Source organism: Rhododendron vialii, chromosome 4a (genome assembly GCF_030253575.1).
Source record: "Rhododendron vialii isolate Sample 1 chromosome 4a, ASM3025357v1".
Taxonomy (NCBI): domain Eukaryota; kingdom Viridiplantae; phylum Streptophyta; class Magnoliopsida; order Ericales; family Ericaceae; genus Rhododendron; species Rhododendron vialii.
In genome coordinates, this window is record NC_080560.1 from 32,579,938 (window position 1) to 32,591,502 (window position 11,565).

The window sequence follows — 11,565 nt, forward strand, 5'->3', positions numbered from 1 at the left end:
TCTTTTCCTTTTCCATATGTAGCTACCGAAATCGACCAAAGAGGTGACCAGTTTTTTTGGTTTCGGTTCAATCGATTTCGATCGATTTTTTAAATTTGTTTCGGTTTTGTACTATTGGGCCATTGGCCTTGTTTGGGCATTAGAGAATGAATGAAAGGAACAAGGGAGCGCGGGGGGAAATTAAACAACATATTTATTGGGCCTCATTTGGGCCAAAAAACTAACAAACAAATTCCATAATTGAGGTCCAAAATGCAGAATTTGTAAACCAAAAATATGAACTGTTTTGATACCTATTGATGTTTGATGAAGATAATTTTTTTACTAAATGCTTTTCTCAACAAGCCCTACGATTTCTACGGTTCAGATCAAGGGGATGTTGAGCATACAATCGTCTAATTTTTTTCAAGATTCTTTTGAAGTTTAGAGTCCTAAATTCTGAGAGAAAAATTGAACGAATTAGATTAATTATTTTAAAAAATCCAAGTGGGCTAAATTTTTTTGAGATAAATTGAATAATTATTTTTAAATTTTTGAACAGTTTAGATTATTTGTGCAGAACTCTTAAATGGGCCCTATACAAACACGTATAGTCTTGGGAGTCTTGGATTACAAAGTGAACAATGACTTTGCCAAAAAATTACGTCGTTTTGAGGGCCGCTGGTTGGAGAGTTTAGCTCACGGCAGGGACTCGGCGTTCCGTTTACCCACAGGCCACAGCCTTCACCTCCACTCTCCTCTCTCCTCTCTCAAGCAGTTGGAACCCTAGTTTCTCTCTCTCTCTCTCTCTCTCTGGTTTCTCATTGAAGAAGATCAGAAACCCTAGTTTCTGTGACTATCTCTCTCCCGCTTCGTTTGTTCAGCGTCTCAATCGCTAATTCACCAGGGCACTACTCAGTCGATTCGGTAAGAGGAAAGACTAGAAATCCCTTTATATATGTACTTAAAATCGTTATTGATATCATTTCATCTGGATTGCGGATTGCGATTTTTGTTCATCTTGCAAAATTAGGGCGCACTCTTATGCTTTTGTTTGCAAAGCAAAAACTCTTGTTTCGGAGATTGTTGAAAGTTATGTTAATTTGAATGCGTTCAGTATGTTTTTGTGTCAATGTTGACAATTTGTTTCTTCTCCTTGTATTTATTGATTTTTTCTATGGGTTTGGCATAGTACAATAGTCTCATGAAAAGCTTTTCATGATTTGTTGCTCTTCAACCATCACTGTGTTTAAGTTGCAAGTGATTGTATTTGAACCCATATAAATTCTTTCTAGCCCCAATATTCTCCCACACCCATATATAGCAAATTGAATTTAATCCTAAAACACCCTCGAACTCATCAAACTCTATACCAAGATTTTTTGTGCTCTCATCTCCCAGCCACAACGATCAAGGACTACCTCATCCCTCCCCCTGCCTGCCCCTCCACCTCCATAACAACCAACCTCCATTCAAGCAAGCAAGAATCTTCGGCAAGTTTCTCGCTGTACTAATTATACAACTTACTCATTTAGGATTTATTAGGATGAGAATGTAATCCAATCAGGTAAGTTATGCAAATGTGCTAAATCTAGTGTTAGGATTGGCTAATTTACAGTCGAAAAACAATATATAATCACTCAGGTTTATGAAGGTATCTCCCTTCTTGTAATGGGACTGTATAGGTTCTTGGTGGTGGGCCTATGGCGGTGAGGGCTGAGGCCACAGCTTATTGTGGTGGCTTTTAAGTTTGCGGACAACAAAATCAGGTTTAAAGTTTAGTGATGATGACATTCCGGACTTAAATAAATTATCATATAAGGGTGCGAAAGAGAAATAGGGATAGAAAGATTTTTGGGGGGTTAAAATAAAATCACTTAAGTTGTCAGTGCCTTTTAAGTTTTAATTTCTGTCAGATTTATCTGTTCTTCTATTTAGATATTTTGGTACAATTACCAATGCCCTTGATATGTATAAGCACTAGATGCTCGGGCACATGTGATGCTTGTACGAATAGTGTTACGCAAATATGGAAAAGAAGAAAATCTTCAATAGAGATTAATCTGTAATGAAATCTGAGATGTAAAAATACGAAAGAGGGAGAAGAAAATAAGGGCTAGAGTTTTTTTCCTTTCTTCTTGGCAGTTTTTTTTAGGCAGATAGAGGGGGGTAGTTTAGGAAATTAAAATGTTAGCCAGCCTCAAAACTGATGTTCACACCAAAATGGGTGTTCCTCTATAATAGTAATTGATAGATGACAGATGTGGATGAGTCTAATGGCGAAGAAGGAGCTTCACAAGGACCCAAAGTGAGCACCAAATCTAATATTGGAAAGCGTGGTAAGGTCTATTGTTTGGAACCATTTCACCAAATTGAAAAGTGAATCAGGTTCAAAAAGCGCTGAACTGCTTGCAATTGGTGTGATATGGATCCAAAGGTTGATGGAGCAAAATAAAAGTGTCCATTGGGTAATTTGGATTAGAAGCAAAATTTAGGCTTTAAATGCACTAAAGATGTGGCAAGGGAGAACGTTGAAAATATTGTGGCGGTAAGTTTTTAGTGTGGAATTGTCGATTAATGAAGAAAGGCCCTTTAGTGAACGGACCTTGAAGGATTTAAATACTTTAAGCATTTGGCACGGGCTAAGTGGATAATTATCCCACGTAGAATTAGTTGCAAAGTTTTTTTTCCAGATATTTGATAGAGAAGAAAGTTTTGAAGAGCGCACTTTGTCATCAACAAATATGCCTTACCAGGGATAATTGAACATCTTTGAAAATTTTGAATTGAAGGTTCTCACAGGTTTTTTTTTTGTGTGATTGTGATCAGAAACTCCACAGGAAACTTACAAAGGTGGTAGTCTCGGACACTGGCGGATCCAGGAATTTCCTTTAGAGGGGTCATCCATTTAGGACTGGTCATATATTTTTGAAAGTCGTAGGCGAACTCACATCAAATTTTATTATCGAATTCGAAAATGAGTATATAGGTATATCATTTATTTTTCTGGTTATTGTTAGTTAATTTTGAGCTTGTAGGAAAAATAAATAAAATGTAAACTACTAAAGAAAATATGGGTATTTTTTTATTTTTACATGGAATTTATATTTTATTGTTATAGTAATTGATTTGTGTAGCAAGTGACATTATTGTAAATGGCTTTGTGTTACCAATGCTACATGAATTGGTTTTAAGGGGGGGTTCAAGTCTCAAACCAACTAAAAAATTCATGGATAGGTTTTTTCCTAACTATTGACAGACAAAAGAAGAGAGAATGTTGGCGCCAGAATTTAACCCTCTGTCATTTATTCGGAGGCGCAATGCCTTTCCACTGGAACAATTGCAATGCTTCATTAGTTTTCGGGGATGTTATATGTAAATTATTTAGACTTAGGGGCCCTCCTTTGGGGCCCAATTTTCACTGGGGTCACGTAACCCCTCTGTGAACCTACACTGGATCTGCCCATGGGACTCTCGGTAAGGTGTTTGAGCAGTGTTTGTTAGATCGAAAGATTGAGAAGTTTATAACAACTACTGTTCTCTAGGAAAAAATGCAAAATTATTATACTCCACAGTCTATAATAAGAACGAGGTAATCAAACATTCGACATTTAGATCTGTTCAGATCCTGGTTTGCAAAACCCATATACTCATGTGTACAACAGAACAAGATAATGCATTTGAACCAGAAAGTGGTTCGTCTTGTCAATGGATACAAGATAATGTTTCAGTGATTTTGCATATTTGATTATTGTCAGTGAGGCAAGTTAGTTTTTGCAACATAAGCTCTTATTGAGTTGCATTAATCATACACGTCTATGAAGCACACGACTCTATTTTGGCATCCGTACGTGTATCAGATACAGGTACACTCAGATGTGCTCCAGATACGTGGACGATGCATTTTTTAAAGTATCTTGTTTTCAAAATATTTTTTGGTATCCCGATACGTTTTGGATACGCTCGAATACGTGTTGGATACGCTAGGATACGTTTTGGATATGCGCGGGTTAAATATGTTATTACTTAAATATATGGGTTAAGAGCGATGAGACGAAAGGCAGAAACATAGAAGACAGAAGGCAGAAACATTTCTGTTTTAGTTACCCAAAAAAAAAGCCAGAAACAGAGAAGACGATCGATATCTCGCACTCGTCTCGCATCTCTCTCTCGACGACTGCAAGTCTCTTCTCTCTCGTCTCTCTCTTTCTCTCGTCTTCTTCTCTCTTGTCTCTCGTCTCTCTCTCTCTCTCTCTCTCTCTCTCTCTCTCTCTCTCTCTCTCTCTCTCTCTCTCTCTCTCTCTCTCTCTGTATCAGTGTGTGTGTGTGTATCCTGATTTTAGGGTTTTTTCTTGTCTGTCATCTCTCTCTTGTCTGATTTTAGGGGTTTTTTTAACAGTTCAATGGATTCTGCTGGTACTGGTAGTTCTGTTTCCTCATCCATCAACCTAATGAAGGGGATACAAGTAATCCTCTTTGGAGTTACATTACAAAATTAGAGGAATTGAGTGATGCAGGGGGAAATAGTTTGTGGTGGTGCAATTTTTGTAGTGTTGTCAAAAAGAGTTCATACACTAGGGTTAGGGGCCATTTGTTGAAGTTGTCCAATGGAATTTGGACCTTGTAATGAAAAAATTAATTATTAATTGAATTTTATTGTTATTTATTTTTATATTCAATGTATCCCCAATGTATCGTATCCTACTTTTTGGAAAAATCATGTATCCGTATCGTATCCGTGCTGCTTTGGATGACATACTGGGCCAACTAGCTGTCAGTAGACTGTAGTATATATTATGATGATACATGCATAGACTCTGAGGCTCCATCAAGGCAACCAATGTTGGGATATACGATATTTGTTCTCTACTTTCGTTCTTTTTATGTTTTGTTTTTGTTTTAGGTGAATCAAAAGTTCTAAAGCTTTCTCAAAGAGAATTGCTCTAGAAGGTTGATGGATCGACAGGCTCATGATTATGCTGCTGCAATGGCATTTGCTCAGCAGCAGCAGCAAGCAGCTAATATTCAACAGCAGCAGCAATTCGGTTTCCATCCACAACACCAACAGTTTCCTCCATCAGTTCATGGCCCTCCTTTTCTATCCCCACATCCTTCTCTCCAGCAATATCCTTTCCCTCGTCACTTACAACAGCCACACCAACTCCACCCTCATCCTCCCCCCCACCCTCACCACCTTCATCTTCAGCAGCAACAGCCACCACCTTCTTTTCCTCCTCATATGCCCCCTCATCTTGGTCCATCACCTTTACTGGGTCCATATGATTCTCCGCCGCCCCCTGTGGCTCCCCCATCTGATCCTGAAATCCAGAAGTGTATCGATAAGCTTGTTGAATATATTGCCAAAAATGGACCTGAATTTGAAGCCCTGATCCGTGAAAAACAACAAGACAATCCTGCTTACATTTTCCTATTTGGTGGTGAAGGGCATAATTACTACCGCTACAAGCTTTGGTTATCATCTCGGCCCCTTGGTGGGCCCTTCAACCCACCTTTCCCCTCATCTTCTATGATGCATCCTCCAAATCCTATGATGAGCCCATCGCCTTTGAATGCTCCCCTTCTGGGTGGGCCCCAGCTACACCAACCTCCTTTTACACCACCACTTTATGAGCAACAGCCTTTTGTTGGTCATGGTCGACTAGATTATGATCAATCTTCTAGGCCATTCAAAGGTCTCTCTGGACCTCTTCCTTCTGATGTTGCAATGGAACTGAATAATGTGCTTAACAGTCTCAGCGGAACCAAAGAGTCAATCAAAGGTGCCAAGATTTGGTTTATGCAGAGGTCTCCTTTTGCACCAGCACTGGCTGAGGCACTTAGGGACAGGGTGTTTGTCGTGGATGACTCGGAGAGACAATTGCACATAATTTACCTTGCCAATGACATTCTATTTGACAGGTATATTTCCAGTGCTCTTGCCAACTCCAGTAAATAAATTTGGGTGCTTATGAAACTAACTGTATTCTTTTTTGGTGAATAAGAAATACATTAAGAGAAAACAGGCTTACAATAGTTGAGGAAGGCAAACCTTCCAAAACAACAAGGCGAGGAAACTAACTCAGCTAAGAAGCTGAAGAAAAAATCGTATAGGGTATTTGCCAATGGCTACAAATCATGTATTTTAATGGAGTTTGTTTTACAGAAGAGAATTGGGAACTCCTAACACGTACATCAAAACAATCTTCTCTAGGACTTTTAGATAGGGCCTGTTCTGAAGTTCGTTTCTTGCCCATAGCAGCCCAAGCAAGTCTCCTAACTGTGCTGCTGAAAGAATTACCGCTAAATTTCGCAATGAACCATGAGATCTCGGCTTCCCAATTATGTTGTGCTAAATTTCCCAAACGAGCCATAAGATTATTCCTTTCTTTGCTATACCGCTTAACTGTATTTTGGCTTCTTTGCTGGAGTCTTACCTATTGCTTCAACATCTGTTCTTTTATTCTTCTTTTTTTATTTTACTGTGTGATCTTTGTTCGTCCTTCTAATTTAATTGAACAGTTGATAACTAGAGATCTTCCTCACTTTCTCTAATGGTATCTTCCCAAATTTAGTATGTTAGTCCATATGGTAATTGATGACCGAGTGAAGAATATGCTAAGAATCTGGTGAAACATATGTGGTGTGTACTGTCATCTGACGCATAGAAGGAAAGCGGGTTTCAGACAATTGAAACTCCGAATGAATGGAAGTTTATTTCATGAGAGGAGATAAATGTCATAGGCTGTTGGATGGAGTTAGCCCACAAATGAACTTGTTTCTCCATCGCTATAAAATTAAGACCGGGACACAACCTAAGGGCCCACTAAGACATGCCAAGAAGGCAATAAAACTCCTTGAAACTAGATTCTCCTAATGGCCGGACCTCGCGTAATAGAAAACAATACAGCAGACGATCAAACAAAGCAATCTAACCGACAACAAAGCACAACTTGGTTGGCGAGAGGAAAGGGCACGTTTACCTTTCACAACCTTAGAGCGTAGGCTTAAATGAATGCAAGATACTGCACAATTAGTCCCCAAGTCCTTGCCCTTGGGCTTTCCATCCTTGATATGGGTTAAAGGGAGAATCTCTGGATTGAAAGATTAACAGCTTTTCTCCATTGCAGCCTTTAGCTTGTGAATTTGATTCTTAAACCTCCTATTGCTCAAATTTTAAAAGCCTGTTCTCTCCTCTAGGAGAAAGAGTGGAGTCCTTATGTTTAATTCCATCATCTTATTCCATCTACCTAGGAGTAATAAACATAATGGGGGCACAAAAACTTCTTGCTTGCTTCCCCTTCTTTGATTCGTCCACCTTCTTTGGATCACACAATGCTAAAATGTAAAAAATGTAAGTTGAATATGCATGGGGGAAGTTAGATTCCCATTTACATCTAGGTAGGATTTCTTGATAAAATGTCTGTGAGAACCCCACGTCCATCCTGTGGAAAGATCTTTCTTTTACTTGCCTACGCAGTAGAGTGAACCTGCAGTTGTCTGTACTTAGATAGATTATCTGCCTCTTAAATGCCTGCACTAACTCATACTTTTTGGTTCCCACTGGCTATGCATCCATGTCAGTAAGAATATTACACAAGGTAATGTTGGGATTAAGCGCGGTAATCCCACCCACAATGGAAGCGCAACAAACAAAAAACAAATCACATAGCAAGAGAACACACACAACCAAAATACGTGATTCCTCAAACTCGGATACGTCCACAGGAGAGATATTTCACTATATGGAAAAATAGACGATTACAACGTGAGATGAAAAACCCTCTCGAGCTCCTAACACACGGCTCTATACATTGTTTTTACACTCACCCCCAACATCTCTATTTTCCCTCTCATCTATTCTCTCTCACACACACAATCTCACAGTGGGAGAGATGCCAAAGGGGCTCCCAATCTTTCTGCCTTCTCTGCTCTCTACCACACTTCACACACGGCACAAATCTCCCTTAAATACATGGCAGCAAAAGCCTCTAAATTTGCCAAGAATATTCTAGAGCTCATCACCACATTTAATGCTCCATGCCAGCCCACTTAATTTCCTTAAACATTTAATTAACTTAACCAACACCAAACAAACCACTATGGCCTTTTCTTTTTCCAAGTAGCATTCACACCACATGGGCAAAACCCAACAGGTAAGTTATTCATTGATTTAGCGGCGTAGTAATGCGAATTAAGATGTAGTTGGCTGTTGGCCCCATATTATTACCCCTGACTACTATTGCCTGTTGTCATGTTTTCGGAGCGAGTTCTATTTAAATATGCAATAAGTAAATGCCACAGATGAACAAGAAGGAAGGCTTTAGACTAGAAGGCCCTATAAACTTGCATGTGCATCAAAAAGGCACTCCCTCCATTCCTGATTGTTGTTCCCTTTTGGGAGTTCCAACTTTTTAAGGAGACATGTAATGATTACACTTACATTCAAATTTGATGACATCGTTCCACCATTGCCCCTATATTCAACACTTATATTCACTTATGAGGGACACTTTTGGAAAATCATAATTTTTTACTTCCACTTTTTGAAAAGGACCAACATTTTGGAACATCACAAAATGGAATAATGGACTAACAATTAGGAACGTAGCTAGTATTCTAGTAAGATTGCATAACTTAGAATCCCACTATTGTGTTTGAGATGCAAAAGATTGTGTTCTTAAACGCTTCTTTTTTTAGCATTCCGTCTTGTTGAGAATATAAATAACAAAGTTGCCTCTCTCTCTAACAACTTAAGCTTTTAGATGAGTTGGTGGTTAACAATCTAATACGTCTCGGATGTGTGAGTTGATGCTAGGTTGCTAGCATATTTAACTTGGGCTTTTTCTGTCTCTCTGTTGTGTGAGTTGATGCTAGGTTGCTAGCATATTTGACTTTGGCTTATTCTTTAATGCGCAGCTTGCAGCGTAGGATCAACCCTCATGAGCTTGATAATGAAGCACTTGCATTTAAGCCTGTTTTAGGGTCCATGCTTGCAAGGATTTTCCACAACCCTCACAACAAGGAGGAAAATCAGTCACGGTTACAGAAAATCTTGCAGTTCTGGGCTTCTAAGGAAGTCTATGATCATAGCACTATTTGTGCGTTGGAGAATGAGATGATTGGTGGACCGCCGAAGAATTTTCTTCCAGGGCCTCCGAAGGATTTATCTGCTGCTTCGACTGATCCCTCAACTGCAGGTAACTATCCCTCACCCCCATCTGGGCCACCTCTCTCTCTCCATTGAAACTCGCACAGTTTGAAGGCAAATATGATTTCCATGGTAGTAGTTCTTGTTGCTGCGAAAACTAGAGGTCTATCTTACTCTGCTCATTGTTTTTGTTTAGCTCACACTGTCTAAATTAAGTTTTAAGATTATATATGCTACAATCAGGTATGGATCCAGAAATTTTATTTGGAAAAAATGCATAGCACTTTCACCTGTTTTTGAACGAGACAGTTACAATTTACAACAAAAAATTTAGAGTCTTTAGAATATGTAATTGATTAGGTTGCAATGCAGTTTAATTTTGTTGGTTGTAATATAAATGAAGTTGACTGTATCACGTAATTTAGGTGGTAGTATTTTCTTGTGGTTAAATGCATCTTATGTAACATTGTAGAAACACACACAAACAAATGTAGGGGGATCGTAACAGAGAGTAGTAGGGAAATTTTGGAAAAAGTTGGGAGGTACATGGCACCCTTGGCAACTTGGTCATTACATGCCTCCGTCCTAGCTATAATTAAGTTCCATACTCTGCGTATATCATGTTTTCCTCCGCCTATATGAAATGTTTAGACTTTCTGCTACAGCTACGTTTCTTTCCATGCAGGAGTGCCGCTGCAGGGGCCGGTCCCACATTTACTCGATAAGGAACATCCTGGTAAACAAATTCCCTCTATAGGAGCCGTGCCATCATCCCAGCAATTTCTTCCAAATCTGGTCCCAACTGGTACTTTTGCCGGGTCCCTGCCCATGTCATCAACTCAACCACCAAATCAACAGGCTTCTGCTAATGCTGGCGAAAAATTACCCCCATACCCTTTATTCCCACCCGGGCTGATTCCCGGAATGGTTAGAAAGATGCAAATTGGCAGTGGGGTCCCTTACTCTCCCATGAGCCCTCTGGATATCCCAACTATGATACCACCTTCCAATGTATCTCCATCTGAAGTTCTTGAAAGGGTATCAAAATTCTTTAAGGAGATTGGTGAGATCAACCCTTCTGAGGGTCCCATGAAAACATCCGATTCAGACGACGATTACTATGAAGAGAGAGAACCTCCAGTTCGAAAGGGAGGAGCGTGCATACCTCCGCCGCCTAATCTACAAGTGGACCCAGAAACTGGGACTTATGCTGATGGAAGTGTTGATCGGAAACCTGGGTCCACTGCTTCCGGGAGGTTGGGACTGGGGGCCACAGCTGATCCGAATGAGATTAGTCAGTATGACGATGTTTATTCTTCTTATAGGAAACAGAGAAGCACAAATTATCATACGTCTATGAGCGCGAGAGCTGCTACTACGACTACTACTACTAGGTAAGAATCAGTTTGTTGTATCCCTATTTGTAGTCTTAAAGGAAAACTGGTCCTTTAATTTTGTGTCGGAGTTGGAACATTTTGCAAGTTTAATGCATAGGAGCATGTTGGCATTTTTCAATTTCTGGCCCAAATGGTAGTTTTATTTTTATGCATATTCTGTGTGAATGTATATCCCTACTATTACATCACTTGTCAAAAAAGAAGAAAGATCTTTACTATTGGCTTAAGGCAACACCCCATTTTGCTGATCTCGGAGTCCTTGAAGCTTCATCTTCAAAAAAAGACTCCTTGAAGCTTTCTTTATCGTTTTCGTGTTCAAAACACAAACCCAATTCGACTAATGATGGAATCAGATCCGTTTGGAAGAAACAGTTTGTGAAAACTGAATCCAAATAGTTTCAAACCTCATAAGCAATCTCACACATAATGAAGAGGTGGTCTCCTCGTCTCAAGTTTGGAACCTGAGATTTAAGAATTTGGTGCATCTTAGGTCTCAGATTTGAAGTCTCCAAGTGTTATCAATTATCGATTCTTATAGGGCCAATAATTTCAAAGCTTTATAGGGCCAATCGCCAATACTTTCAAAGCGCCCCCTACTAATAATTGGTATGGTCTTCCGTCTATTAGTTGAGGTGCACATAAAATAACCTTAAAACCATCCACCAATGGATGGTAAGGTTTTAAGAATTAGTCAAGAGGCATGTAAACTAATCCAAACATTGTGAAGTTATGAAAAAAAAAACACGAGATAGTCTCAGGTTTAAGATCTAAGTCACACAATGCATGCGCTTGTGCATTAGGATGAGCGTGAAATTCGCAAGAGGAAGTATTAAGAGTGCGAACATTGAGTGAAGTTTGAGAGCGGAAGCAAAGTCTAGGATAGGTCTGAGATTAAGACCTTCAGCAAATTGCGAAAGCATATCAAAGCTCGCACCCACACCACTCCAACTTGAATGTAATTGGTTCATAAACTAAGATTAACTACTTATATTTGGTGTTTTGCCCAGCGACGGTGTATCGCATATTGATCTGTGTAAAACA

General features: G+C 39.4%; 1 protein-coding gene across 3 annotated transcripts; it reads left to right on the top strand.

Annotated features, from left to right (window-relative positions):
* Positions 1-597: 597 nt before the first annotated feature.
* Positions 598-10,642, top strand: LOC131322014 (uncharacterized). 3 transcript variants are annotated; one of them, XM_058353104.1, is made up of 5 exons: positions 688-906; positions 4,379-4,445; positions 4,883-5,898; positions 8,896-9,176; positions 9,813-10,642. In XM_058353104.1, the coding sequence occupies exons 3-5, from the start codon at positions 4,934-4,936 to the stop codon at positions 10,523-10,525; spliced, it is 1,959 nt and encodes a 652-aa protein (XP_058209087.1). In that variant the 5' UTR covers positions 688-906; positions 4,379-4,445; positions 4,883-4,933; the 3' UTR covers positions 10,526-10,642. The 3 variants fall into 3 exon arrangements, with proteins under 3 accessions (XP_058209086.1, XP_058209087.1, XP_058209088.1); XM_058353105.1 differs by having other exon boundaries at positions 4,379-4,401; XM_058353103.1 differs by lacking the exon at positions 4,379-4,445 and having other exon boundaries at positions 598-906.
* Positions 10,643-11,565: the final 923 nt, after the last annotated feature.